We start from the raw sequence: 14,608 nt of genomic DNA, 5'->3' as shown, positions 1-14,608 counted from the left end.
TTGTTTTTGTTTCTGTTCAGTTTTAATCGCTTGGATCTACCACCGTATAAGAGTTACGAACAACTAAAGGAGAAACTTCTTTTTGCGATAGAGGAGACAGAGGGGTTTGGACAAGAATGAGCGGCTTCTCGTCTCGGAGGAGCTCTTGCGTTCAAATCCCCCAGCCGAGAAGAGTTGCACAGTGTACATAAGCTGTTCATTCTGTACAGTGAATTTTCTGAACCTCTCAAAAGTATAAATGTTTTCCGTTCTTCCACAGAAATATGCAAAACAGCTCATCCTTTTCTACTTTATTTATTGTTCCCTTGAAATGACTGACCAGGAAAAAAAAAAAAATCCTTAAATTTTGAAGCAAGCAAGAGACTTTATTAAAAATAACTATATATCTATATAAGCGTCTATGATGGTGGCTCTAGTTTTATAGAGCTCAGAGTGTTAAACGTGACAGCCGCTCATTCGACAGTGGTCTGGGTCTGCTCTGCCTTGTTCATGTCGTCCAGGGAAAGTGCAGGTTGCTCTGTGTGTTTTCCCTGATGGAACATCTCTTGAGGGTGTTTAGTTGCATGGCTGTTCAGGAAGGTATTAAGGGCTTAGGCCAAAATCTTACTTTGAATATGTTAAAAAAGTGCTGCTGGCTTTTCTTAAGATGGGTGCTTGAACCTGTCAGTTTATTTTAAATAAATACAGTAGTTGAAAAATTTCCCTCTTTGCTACATCACTAACACAAAGTCATTAATGAAACTGTAACTTATATGAGTAACTCATATACTAGATCTACTACCTTGTAGTTTATTCTGGAAATTGGAGAGAATCCACCGAGCAGCATAGAGGTTTGTTTACATGTTACTTTGGGATGCTAGGTATTTGTGGGATTAAAAAGAATCAGGCACTTCTGTACTTTAGTTTTAAAGTCTATGATGTTCTTAAAATACAGAATAAATTGATGTAATTTGATACTTGGGAACATATAAAAAGGCAAGGTGAACTTTTCTGCTTTTGTGTTTGAAATTTTGGTTTTATAAAACCAGATGGATTGAAGACTTACATAAGCATCTAAATATTCAAATAAGTCTAATGATTTCCTATTACAGTTTGAATATCTTCATTCCTCTTAAAGTCATGAAAGTTCTATGTATCTGAATAAGCATATAAAAATATTTTGGTCTTCCCCCCTTTTTTATATAAATTATTATTTTTGTCCTAGGTAAATACTTTGTTTTTCATTATCAAAGACATTTACTGAACTACAAAAATGTATAACAATCTGATGTAAATGATATTAATGCTGCTTTAGCAAGTGGGGCTTCCTTATTAATATAAAAATTTAAATTTCCACTTGTATCATTATTTCAATATACACTATAAATTTCATTAACTTAAAATTTTTTTTTAACCATGGAACTGACATCTTAGAATGTTACCAGTAACATATTTCACTGAGTACATACAGACGATACTAGGATACAGTTTAACTTCTCTGAACAATACTTTTTGCTTTGCCAAAACTTTATTTTTCTACATATTTAGATTATGTTCTGCATTTTTATTCAGAATTCATAGTAAAGATGAAATAAAAGTCAGTGATCCACTTGGGTGAATACTTTCCCCAAATCCTCATTCCTGACTTTCTAGTTATTCTCATGCCTAAAGAATAAAAAACAAGAGAACTAGTGTGTAGGACAGATTGTGCATGAGAGGGTGCCCAGTCTTCGAAAGGGCCACTTGACTCAGACCGCGAGGGCGGCGCCGCTGAGGAGTTTCGCTGAGATGGCAGCGGCTGCCGCCCAGCGTGCACAAACAGCCGTGTGGCGTCTGACCTTCTCAGGGTGCCCACGCCTGCCCCCATTTCAGCTGAGAACTTACTGAACCACAGGCGGCCTCAGAGCGGAAACCAGCGTCCCAGAGAGCGCATCAGGCTCTTCTGTTGTGTTATTCCTAGAAATGCAGGCCTGAAGGCAGGATATCCCTGCTTGTCTTGATACGTGCACTCAGAGGCTAGCTCAGCGCCCTTCACACCAAAAAAGTTAAATAAAACACCCGCCCTCCAGCCTCAGGTCAGACACCTCGCTTTTCCAGCTTTCAAAACTAGGTAGGTTGGTGTGCCTACCGTGCTTCAGGGAATACCTTTTCTGTTCATAAAAAGACCCCTAGATGGTATGTTGTGTCTGGACTGGGACGACTCCAGATACTTGACAGGAAACCACAGCTGCGGACTTCCCGGGATGGGGAAACTCAGACGGCCTGTCCCTTAGGGATTCCCAAGCTGTGACCGGGGCGATGGTCGTTCTGGAGCTGCCTGGACGCGCTGCTCCTGACGCTGCCGTAAGGTCATCCGAGTGTCGGGAAGCCTGACACGGACCCGAGTGAACTGGTGCCAGATGAAGCCTGTCTCAGGCTTTTTGAGTCTAAATATTTGGTTGAACCTCAAAAGACTCTCGTCGGCATTACAGCATCAAACAGAAATGTTCTCTGGTTGAAGTAGGTAACAAAAAATGAAAAGGCGGGGGAACCCAAACCAGTAACAGAGAGTAGTCCAAAAGTGGCACCTTCTGCCCTCAGGTCTGCAGCACATACACTGTAGTGGGAACACAAGTGGCATCTCCCAAATTTCAGATTCTTTCCCCAGTCTTTGACCAAGGACAATCAGATGTTAACAGCATTTTTAAATATTTACTGATACCCCTGGTAAATACATGTTCTTTAATCCTCAAAATTCCATTAGGTTCTTTGGGGTTTTTTTGTCTTTTCCTTGTTGTAATTAAAGAGTCTGAGAAAAATCATTAGAAAATCTACAGCTAGCCCACCCAGGAGAATTTCTGGCAACAAGAGGAGAACAGCCGCTTTCCAGTCCAGTGTCTGCTCTCTTTCTTACAAGGTGACGGGTGCAGGAGAGGCGGTTGTGATCACCCGGAGCCCGTGTCTGTGGTGTGTTTAGAAGACAACACTGCAAACTTCTGTTGACACGGATGTGGGGAACCAGCCCTCACACTAGCAGTCAGCTCTGGAACACAAGCGCTGCATCGAGTGGGCGCTGCAGGCAGGGAAGTCACGGGGCCCCAGGGCTCCCTCCCGGAAGCAGCAGTTCTCAGCCAGAGCGGAGAAAGGCCAGGAGCAGCGTGAGACCGGGAGGTCAGACTCCGGGGCAGTCAAGAGAGGCTGAAAACGCACACAATCAGAATCGCAGGGAGGAACCACTCCTTGGAGAAGGAAGTTTTATTCTTCTGTAGAGGGGCAAGAGAAACAGCAGCTCTATAAAAGACCCAGCAACCACACTCCTGGACGTTTGTCCCAGAGAGGAAAAGTATGTTGATATAACCGATGTAAGTCATACCTTATGTTCATAGCAGCCAGAGTTTGGGAACCACCCAGATGCCCCGAGGTGGATAGTTTAAGTAACCTGGTGCACCATACAATGAACTCTAGTCAACAATAAAAAGGCACTGTTGACTAAAGTTAGATGGATCTCAAATGAGTTATGCCAAATGAAAAAAGCCAAGCTCAAAGGATCACATTCTGTATGATTCATTTATATAATGTTTTTGAAATCACAAATTATAGAGAACTACAGGGAAGTATCAGCGGTTGTCAGGATTAGGGGTGGTGGCAGGGAATGTGTGACGTAAGGGACAGCACCAAGTCTCTGAGATGGAACAGCTCTGTATCTTCACTGGGGCAGTTACAGAAATCCACCCATGTCACACTGCACAGATCCCACGCGAGAGATCACTTAGGGGTGGTCAAGTCTGAACACGGCCTGTGGACTGCACAGCCTCCTGGCTCTGACACGGGCCTGCAGTTACCTGTTACCGTCGAGGAGAACGGAGGGCGGCAGCCGCAGCGCCCTTCTGAGAGGACTTTTTGGCAACTTCTTACGAATCTATTTCAAAGGAAAAAATTTTAAACAGCTCTATAAAATATCAAAGACTGATCCTCCCCTCCATAAATGGCTTTATGACTAAAAGAAACCTTATTTTACAAAACTATTTCATTTTGTAAATTACTGAGGGTGTTACTGAACTAATCCAAACCCCTTACCTCCCATTATTAAACACACACACAAGTCATTCCTCCAAAAAATGACATTCAGAGTCCCTCTAAAGAGAAAACTGAAAACGAAATTTCAGATGAAAATGCTAAACACAGAAAAAAAAAACCCAGTAAAATCCTTAAACACAGTATACTAGTATGAATTAAATCTAAATAATAATTGCAGACATGAAAAAAAATCCAAATTAGAAATTCAGAACTGGACCAAAAAACATGAAGATGTGAAACGCCTACTAACATAAATCAGGGGGGGAAAATTGTAGAAAAATATCTCAAAAGTGAAGACAAGCAGTATCTATCAGAGAAAGTGATAAATATAAACGTCAAAGAAGATCTAATATACATATAAGATGGAACAGTGTTTCTCTAAAGGTGGGTCAGTAAGGCCATTCTGGAAGGATGTTGTGTCTGGACTGGGACGACTCCAGATACTTGACAGGAAACCACAGCTGCGGACTTCCCGGGATGGGGAAACTCGGACGGCCTGTCCCTTAGGGATTCCCGAGCTGTGACCGGGGCGATGGTCGTTCTGGAGCTGCCTGGACGCGCTGCTCCTGACGCTGCCGTAAGGTCATCCGAGTGTCGGGAAGCCTGACACGGACCCGAGTGAACTGGTGCCAGATGAAGCCTGTCTCAGGCTTTTTGAGTCTAAATATTTGGACAGTTTGGAAGACAATTGCACTGGCCTTTTTAAAAAGTCAATGCTGTGAGAGAAAGATGGGTTACTCTTCTAGATTTTAAAACTCAGGTGGAAAATTAAATTCAATGTATGATCTTTGAATCTTGGTTTCTAGAAGTATATAAGACATGTTGGGACATTTAAGGATATTTGAATATGGCTGGATATTAAAGAATTGCTGTTAACTTTCTAGTTGTAATATGAATTTGTGTTTGTTTAGAAGGATGTCTTTACTCTGAGACAATGAATGCTGAAATATTTAGGGATGAAATATGTTGTCTACTATTTCAAGAGTTTACAGATACACGTAAATATATGAATATATACATAAGTAAAATATAGCAAAAGATTAGCAACTGTTGAATCAGAGATGGGTATAAATAGTCCAGTACTTTGAGTTTTTGCTTCTGTTTGAAAGGACCCATGATAACCACGAAGAGTGCACGCCCACACTGTCTGTTTTCCCTCTGAGAGCACTCCGCCTAGACACACTCTCAGAGGTCTCCAAGTGACATTCAAGACACTGCTGCTCACAGCACTTGGAATCCGCACTGGTTGCACCCCAGGGATCACTCTTCAAACACCCTCGTCTCCATTTCTCCTTGCGTTCCACGTTCCTTTCACCCGCTAGGAAATAGACTGGGCTCGCCTAGTGACAAAATCAATCCACTTTTAAGACTACCTCACGTTTTAAAGAAGAAACCACTCCATTTTCAGCCCTCCTGACGGAGCTCTTTCCTTATGCAGGCTGGCCCCAAGACACGTCAGTTAACTGCGTTACACCAAGAACCCCCATCGTGCCGAGCTTCTCGCTCACTGCTGCTTCTCTGCAAGGGCTCAGCCTTGAATCAGTCAACTTGAAAATGCCCCCTCGGCAGCCAGCGCACCCACACTGTGGCTTTCCTTCCCTGGTCCCCATCCTGACGTCGTGCGGTCCGCCCTAGAGACCTCACGCCCTGCTGTATCGCTGGTGTCTCTGCCTCTAAGCCATGGAGACGTCTCTGCCACTCTTGTGGAATCGTTTCTTTTGCCTTGTTATTTGTAAAGAAATCTAGAATTTTGTATATTTGTTAAATGGTCACATTAAAAGAACAGCCAGAGAACAGTTATACTTAATGTATTTATTATCTTTAAAATCTGATGAAAAGGCAATGCTTCTTAGCTACTTCATTGAAAAATTCTCAGTTCTTGTCACTGAAGCCTGTGAGTAACTGAGCAGCTTCCATCTGTACCTAAAATGGAAGAACACACATTATAAACAAACGGTACAGCACAGAGATCCACTCGTGAAACAAGTTCATAAAGTAGTTTCTGAGAGTTTCAGAACACCAGGCTAGTCCACTAAGGAAAACTTCTTAGGGAACTCGGAGGTGAGACTCTTAGAGAACGCTCACATTAGCACACACCCCTGCCTTCTATGTGTTAGAAATCTGACCTGATCTGTTATGTATGGATACGTCAAACAGGGATGATTCTACACTGTACTGAGCAATTCATACATGTTTCTTGACAGTAACTAAGTATTTGCTGTGCGTGTGCTCAGTCGTGTCCAACTCTTTGCAACCCCATGGACTGTAGCCCGCCAGGCTCCTCTGTCCATGGGATTTTCCAGGCGAGAATACTGCAGTGGACTGCCATTTCCTTCTCCAAAAACATTTGCTGTATACATTTGAAACAAGCAGTATTATTTAATAACATGCATTTGGACAATGACACTTTTGAAGCAGTGCTTGATTCCCCTTTCCTTAACGAGCCTCAGGAAGCCTGTCTGCCTCTGTCACTGGAGACGCTGTACCTGTTTATCCTCCTCTGTGTGCGCTGGGTGGTCCTTGGCTTTTGTTAGCCAGAAAGCAGCGAGCTTTCTGTTGTGTAGCTTCAAATACGTCTTTCCTAGAAGGAGCAAGTTTTTGCTGTAGAAGTTTGGATCCACTGTACATAAGAAAAAGAATTTACATTTTATCTCCCATGAGACAGTATTGCTCTTATTTTGAAAGGCTTAAAATTTTCTAAAATGCCAATTTCTAAAATTTTCTAGATGCCAATACAGTAACCCCAAGACCCATTCTGAGAGCGCACACATTTGTGAGTCCGGTGTTGGTTCCAAAGTCCAACAGAGTTAGCCTAGGTAGCCAGCTAACACAATGGACTATGTAGGAAAGTATGGAATACTTTTCACACAAATAATACATAAAAGAAAACATTTTAATCCTACAAGTGCACTACAGCGGCTGGCATCCAGGGGCTGGCGCTGAGCGGACAGACAGGAAGAGCTACTTTCTGGAGGAGGAGGAGGAGGGGAGACGGCAGAGCTGAAGGCTCGTCAGCGACAGGAGATGGCAGCTACGGCCCTGCTGCTTCCGGACCTCCGGGGCTTGAAATAAAGATCCCGCACCACCACACCGACACGCACTGCCCGGCACACAGAAGCACACACTTCCGGGGACACGCATGTGACCGTGTACAGCGGACATGTGACCCAGCTTCCCTGTCTTAAAGCTCCCAACTTCAAAGTCTGTGTGTGAGGGACTTACTGTAATACGCTAGGCTAATGAGGGTCTCCTTTGTTCAACTATTCCTATCAAAAAAATTTGAGAGAATTACTATTTTTTGAGTGTCTACTTTGTGCTAGCCATTTATATTACACACATTTCTTATTTTCACAGAAACTTTATAAAATCGGTTCTCCACTGAACAGATGAAAGCCGGAGGGGGTCCTGATAGACAAAACGCCCACCTCTTTGGTTCCCTGGATCCCACGTGCCCAGAACAGTGCCTCGAACTGACGCAGCGTGTCCTTGCTGCCTGAGTAAATAAGTCATGATGGTGTGTGTGTGTGTGTGTCTGTGTGTGTACACACACACATCTGATCAGCCTTTATTGAGCGTGGGCTATGTTTGGTGGTGGTTTAGTTGCCGAGTCGTGTCTGGCTCTCTGTGACCCCATGAACTGCAGCCCGCCAGGCTTCTCTGTCCATGGGTTCTCCAGGCAAGAAGACTAGAGTGGGCTGCCATTTCCTTCTTCAGGGGATCCTCCTGACCCAGGGATCACACCCGGGTCTCCTGCATTCCAGGCAGATTCTTTACTGCTGAGCTACCAGGGAAGCCCGTGGGCTATGTTTGAGCACAGATGAAGTCTCTGCTCTTTTGGAATTTATAATGGAAAGCAGAGACCAGCATGAGCACACCTGAATGTAACGTAAGAATAAAAGGACTGCTTTGACAGGAGTACCAATTTTAAAGTTCTACGGGAAACCAAAAAAAGCAGCTAAAAGGTTACACCTGGGCTGACCTGGACGCTGAATAGAATCTAAACAGGAAAGTGGAGAATATGTTTGGCTGAAGCAAAAATGTGAAAAAGCCTATGAATGAAAGCATAGGACTGTCTTCATTAATTCTATACAGTTTTCTCCTATCTGTATTTAAGGACCCTTCTATATTTATAATTTTTCCTGGATATGATTTATGATTAACTACATTTGTCAAGTAAAACCCAAACTTGTTTTACTTCTTTAATCTGAAGATGTTTGTAAGATGCCATGCTGATGTGCGTAAGGCTTCCCCGGAGTTAGGCAGACTCACTCATTCCGCCCCCGCTTACGCCGTCCTTCGGCAAGTCTGCCCAGCGTTCTGTGCTAAGCGGCGAGGGTGCAGAGCATCAGACAGGGAAACAGTCACACTGTGGACTGATAAGGGCCATGAAGGGGGAAATAAAGGGTACTAAAAGCATAGGAGGAGCTTCTAAACCGAACATCAGCCATGAGGAAGGCCCCAAGAGGAGGTGACCATACAGTGAGGCCTGGAGGTGACGAATTACCGAGGGCCATTTTAGCTCCACAAAAGCATGACCGTGTTCTTCTCAGCAACCCAAGTGCTTAAGTCTCCTAAGGTGCTTTTTTAACTTTGTGATTATACTTCTAAGTTTATTTGAGAAAACTGCATTCCCACATCATACCCATGATATGTAACACTACCATCATGAGAGGACATCAACGGAAGGTCGTTAACAGTAAATGAGAATTAACACATTACAGAGAGAGTTAACATTCAGACAAAATTCTTTACAAGAAACATGTTTCAAAAATGCTTTGCTATCATATAGAAAGCATTTGAACAAGTCCATATGACTAGGCTCTGAAATTTAGTAAATTGTTTTAATCTTCTTCTGATTAAGTTTTATAGAAATATATTGGCAATGGTTTTTTTTGGGCGGGTGGCGGGTTGTATTTGGACATTAGGCTTCTGTCTCTGACATCTCTAGTTTCTGCCGTTAGAAAGGATAAACGTAGGCTGATGTTTTCTAGGCTGGCTGTTTCTTCAAAGTAAGAGTAACAGAAAACTCTTCATCACAAAAGACTGCCTGCAACAGAACAAAGACTGACCTGGTTTACAGCAGAGAGTTCTCATTTAAATGCCATCTGAAATTTGCTAAGACAGTTGATCTTTAAAAAGTACTTTCTGTAACTGTGTAAGGCTGACAGGCGTTGACTAGACTTGCTTTTGTGATCGTTTCATGATGTGTATGAATATCAAGTCATGTTGTACACATGAAGCTAACAGTGTTACATGTCAATTATACTTTGGTTTCAAACAATAAAAATTTTAAATGAAGATAAACACATGCTTCTGATTAGCTGTGTGATCTTAACTAAAGAGTTAATCTGTCAACGCCTCCTCCCAAAAAGGAAGGCTGAATTACATCAAATGAAGGATCATTAGAACTGCAGCTCTAAGTTCAGTAGTAAGTTTATTTCTTTCTCAGGTGATCTTTACTAAATAAGGACTTTTAAAAATTACTTGAGGACTTCCCTCGTGGTACAGTGGGTGGAAATGCAGGGGACACGGGTCCTACCCCGGGTCCGGGAAGACTCCACAAGCCATGAGACCTCTCGGCCCGGGCGCCACACGAGAAGCCGCCACAGTGAGGCCCAGGCACAGCAGAGCTGCCCCCACTCGCTGTGACCAGTGGGGGGTCACAACGAAGCAACGAAGACCCCGCACACCCATAAACAAACAAATAATTTAAAAAATAGTTTGGGAGTGTCTGGTTGCTAAGAGTGGACACGACTGAGCGACTTCACTTTCACTTTTCACTTTCATGCGTTGGAGAAGGAAATGGCAACCCACTCCAGTGTTCTTGCCTGGAGAATCCCAGGGACGGGGGAGCCTGGTGGGCTGCCGTCTATGGGGTCGCACAGAGCCGGCCATGACTGAAGTGACTTAGCAGCAGCAGCAGCTCAAAAAGAAGTTTATGAAGTATATCAGAACAAATAATTTTGTTTAAAAAATTGCTATTACATGTCAGACATTCATACAGTTATAGGAAATAAAAAACGTTACCTTGCTCTGCCCTGTGAAAGTAGCCTAGGGCCTGTCAAAAACACAAAAGCCCAGATACATTGAAAAGGATTAAAACAGAGTCAGTATTAAAAAGCATTTTCCTACATTAAATATAAGATCTATTCCTACATTAAATATAAGATCTATTCTTACATTAGATCTACTCCTACATTAAAAGATCTATTCCTGCATTAAATATAAGATAGGAAGTAAATCAAACCATCCTAAAAGAATGATCCCCTTACAAAACAGTAACAGTCAATTCATCAACAGTGGGAGTTAATACAGCAAAATTGAACATAACACTATGAAATCATCAGAATACAGATTACAGTACGTGGCCCATTTCTAGTAATGACTTGACTGTTACTCAGAACTTGGACTGAAACCAGCATCATAAGGAAAGAGGAAAGATCATTATCATGTACAACTCAGATTATTCTGACATTTTTCTTCTTAAATCAGAACAGTGGCTTTATGAATAAAAACTAGATAAAATCAAAAGCTGTGTTTACAGGGATACACAGGTTGGGCCAATGCATCTGTAAGAGCCCTCTGTAACTGAAATCCCTACATAAGATGTTCGTGTCAGCCTGGAAGTCCCTGCTAATTCCTTTTTGTCCCACTTAAACTGTTTTCATAGCACATTAACTGACACTTGATCTTTTAGATACATAACTAATTTGTCATAGTAGAGATGATTGTGTCTTTTTTGTGAGAATGCATTCTTTTTAATAAAAACAAATATTTCACAACTCTGTTCTGATTATACAACTAAATATTCTTGACATCAAATTCTACACTGTAGCTTCCCAGAAAGCACTGTGATACAAGCTCATGATTCAAGTATTGGGAAATCTTTTTCAACCGTCTCCTTCCTTACTCTAAAAATTTTGTGGTAAGTAAACCCAAAGCACGTGCCCTGAAATCCCTTTCAGGTTTTATTTTTAACAGGAAAAGCAAAAGACCTTAGAAATGAGACTATAAGCCTTTCAAGCCTGCTTTTAAAAAATGTTGTAAGTAGTATCTATCAATACAAACATGCTTTAATTCCCAGACAGACGGCTGTTATCTTACAGAATCTTTGCCGGCCAGGCCACTAGGGAAGCCTAGAATGTGTCCCTAAAATATACTGGGAAGCAACTGTGTATTTCCTGCTCTATTTTATAATTTTCATATGGTACAGATTTCAAACAGAAAATGAAGGTAGCTTTTGGCCATGGGGTTCTCTAGCTGCAATATACCAGAATGCTCAGCCATTCACCTAAAGGGGAAAACAAACACTCACCATCATGGATCATAAGCACTAGCCTCTGTGGTAAGGGCTGCACGGGCCGTTGGAACGTGCCGGCGGCCCTCACTGCTCAGAGCTCCAGATGTGCGGACACCGCAGAGCAGCCCAGCGGTTAAGAGACCAGTACTAACCGACAAGGGACCTCACACTACCTCCTCATAGGTGGAGCTAGGCGGAGTTGCAAACAGCACTTTGGCAATCCTCCTTTGATACCAAGGCATTTCAGCAAATGTGTAACACCTATAGGGAAAGAAAATGACACATATATTCAAATTGCACTGTCTTTTTTTCTCCTAAAGAGAACTAAGCATCTTAACATATATAAAAGGAATCTTCTCCTATTGTATATTTAAACAGCTTATACTTCTCATAATATCCAGTAGGTTAATATTTATACTGAATTATTTAGAGACTTATTTATATTGATCCATCGATCATGGTCTATTTTGCGACTAGGTGTAAGCAGCATTTACAATAGTAATGATGATACAGTGTATCGTTCACCACTGAGTACTCACTTTGTGCAAAGTGCTGAGCTGAGTGATTCTCTCATCTACTCCTTACAATAATAAAATGAGATAGAATCATTACCCCTATTTTTTTTACATAAAAACTAACTCGAGAAGTTTTTAAAAAAACAAGAAAAATAACAAAGCATGGGATACCTAAATGACAAGAGCAACCAGCAAGTCTACAAGTGTGAAAGCGTGTGGCAATAACGAACATCCGACAGCAGAGGAGGCCGGTGCGGCTCATCCGTCTTACACACAGCGCCTGTCCACCCACCCGCCCTGAAGAGCCTTCCCCGCTCGCCTCCCGCCCCCACTAGCAGCCCTCGGCTCCTTCTAGGCGCAGGGAGCCCTGCTCAGTGTCACGTGGCCGCCTGGACGAGGGGGCTCGGGGGAGAAAGGACACGTGGGTCTGTACGGCTGAGGCCCCTGCTGTCCGCCCAAAACTCTCAGAGCATCGTTAACCAGCCACACTCCAGGACAAAATAAAAAGGTTAATAAAAAAAATAACATCAAAACTCTCGACAACTTTCTGAAATAAGGAGGAAAAAAGTGTTCGATCTTTGATTAGGGTCTGAAGTCCTTGAGGAAGAAATTGTAGTTCATTCATATCTGGTCACCAGCATCTGAATTACTGTCCCTCAATTACCATTAATTCTCACTCAGTAAGTGTTTCGTTAAACATGTCCTTTATCCAGTATTTACTTCTCTTTTAAAAGGTATTTACTTCTCTTTAAAGAGAGTTTGATACGGACTTTGCACTGTTACCCCTCACAGAAGACAATAAATACTCAGCTCTGTAGACCACACGTAAAGAAAATGGTGGTAAACCTAAGACTCTCAAACCAGTAAGAATTTAACACACTGGTGTATGCTCATACCGGCAAGATAAGGATGTGCTTTAAACAGAGATTACATAAAAATGGAAAGATACTGAAATTCCTCAGATGAATCACACTGTATCTGACACACTTTGAAGACACAAAGACCCTCTGAGGCCATCCTATTTATTGTATTACTATGTAGTTAGCTTAATCCAATCCGTTCAGTCTGGTAAACAAGAATAATCTTCCCCAAAAAAGGGAATCTAAGGTTTAATGAAAAGTTTAAATGCCTTTTTAATCTTAATACCTGTTTCTAAATAATCTGAATAACAATACTTAACAAAATCACAATCAAATTTAGTATTTTCTAAATACTAAACACTAAATGGACTTCCCTGGTGGCTCAGACGGTACAATGCGGGAGACCTGGGTTCGATCCCTGGGTCGGGAAGATTCCCTGGAGAAGGAAATGCCAACCCACTCCAGTATTCTTGCCTGGAGAATCCCATGGACAGAGGAGCCTGGTGTCCATGGGGTCGCAAAGAGTCAGACATGGCTGAGCGACTTCACTTCACTTCACTTCAAACACTAAATAACCAGTACAACTGTAAGTTAATCTGATGGATTAAACACTCTTGACTCTCAAATAATATTTCAAACATTTTACTTTTTTATATACTACAAAACAAGATCACACTAAGTACCACTGAAATATTTATTTCAAGAAATCTTCTTACCAAATACCCATAAGGTGAATTGAAGTAGCATCTTTAGGGTTCAGCTCGATTGCTTTCTAACAAGAAACGAGAAAAGGAATCATATTTGTTTTCTAAACACCAATAAGTACTTTACCATATTGCTGACAAAACCCATGATTTTTTTTAAAAACTGCAACCCATAATTTCAATTTTTCTACGATAATCAACACCAATTTTCTTCCTTTTGACTCTTTAATATATTTCAGCACACTATTACTTACTTATACTTAGGTTACTATTTTATAAGATTCAGAAACTGACAGTAGGATGTAGCAAGAGGAAAGAAAACAAAATCTGTAAATGAATCTAATTTGAAAACAGTAACAATATATAGCTCTCAGTTATATCTTCTAGATTAAAAGAAAACTAAATAATAAAGTTCTTTGTGGCAAGTCCTATATGACTGTTAAGTGAAATTATTCTTTGTTAGAAAAACAAAATACGTAATGTTATAAAGTCTCTTCCTATGTGCAAATTTGGTTTAACTTCCCCATCTATATTTAACAAAAGGAGAATCAACACTACTTATTCAAAGAATTCATTAATAGAATAATTATGTACAATATAAAATATATTGATAGTCTCCCTAATTTCTATTTACTATGTGGAAGTCCTATGTGAATTAATGTAAAGCATAAACTACAGAATAACTTTGAAGAAATTATTTCTCTATTTTTCATTATTTTGTTGAAATCCACTAAGGAAATCTCACAGATTTATGTTAATCCTATTAAAGATAAAAAAAAAAAAAAAACCCTTTTTAAAAAAATTAAGACTTCCTAGCTTACGCTTTTGTATAAAAACACATCTTCACTTTCAGTTGATAATGTGTGAAACACATTTTTTTTTTTTTTTAAAAACACACATTTTTAAGTGTCTGTACTGGTTACTAGAGTGACTCTAAAGCCAGACTAATAGGGTTCAAATCACAGCTCGATGACCTCTAACTTTATGACCTTAGCAAGTTCTATATTCTTTCCAAGCCTGAGTTTGCTCTTGTACAGAATCAGGAAAGCAGTACACTTAACTTATAAGGTTGTGGTAAAAATTAAATGAGCAAGTTAACAGGAGGTGCTTAACACAGTAATATTTTCTATCATCAGAATCATCATTATTTTTACTTTTTTGTGTTTCAGACCCTTTATTACAAACACTGATTAT

At 41.1% G+C, this 14,608-nt stretch overlaps 2 protein-coding genes across 11 annotated transcripts in view; one reads left to right on the top strand and one right to left on the bottom strand.

Moving 5' to 3' along the window:
* WWP1 (WW domain containing E3 ubiquitin protein ligase 1) overlaps positions 1–5,842 on the top strand; it is a 136,645-nt gene extending 130,803 nt beyond the window's left edge. For 6 of the 7 annotated variants that reach the window (XM_043880060.1, XM_043880063.1, XM_043880057.1 and 3 more), the window contains one exon: positions 21–4,176. In XM_043880060.1, the coding sequence (XP_043735995.1) occupies positions 21–120 (100 nt within the window). In that variant the 3' untranslated portion in view covers positions 121–4,176. Of the gene's footprint in view, positions 1–20; positions 4,177–5,473 lie in introns of those variants that run through there. The other variant, XM_043880062.1, reaches the window with a different exon arrangement.
* Positions 5,833–14,608, bottom strand: part of RMDN1 (regulator of microtubule dynamics 1) — a 35,099-nt gene continuing 26,323 nt past the window's right edge. The window contains exons 6-10 of one of the 4 annotated variants that reach the window (XM_043880064.1): positions 13,427–13,482; positions 11,509–11,596; positions 10,063–10,093; positions 6,522–6,655; positions 5,833–5,958 (exon numbers count right to left, since the gene is read on the bottom strand). In XM_043880064.1, the coding sequence (XP_043735999.1) occupies positions 5,908–5,958; positions 6,522–6,655; positions 10,063–10,093; positions 11,509–11,596; positions 13,427–13,482 (360 nt within the window). In that variant the 3' untranslated portion in view covers positions 5,833–5,907. Of the gene's footprint in view, positions 6,656–10,062; positions 10,094–11,508; positions 11,597–13,426; positions 13,483–14,608 lie in introns of all 4 variants that reach the window. The other 3 variants (XM_043880065.1, XM_043880067.1, XM_043880066.1) reach the window with 3 other exon arrangements.

This window comes from Cervus elaphus, chromosome 21 (genome assembly GCF_910594005.1).
Source record: "Cervus elaphus chromosome 21, mCerEla1.1, whole genome shotgun sequence".
NCBI classification, from domain to species: domain Eukaryota; kingdom Metazoa; phylum Chordata; class Mammalia; order Artiodactyla; family Cervidae; genus Cervus; species Cervus elaphus.
Note: the sequence above shows the minus strand (reverse complement) of the source record. Positions and strands in the feature narration are given on the sequence as shown.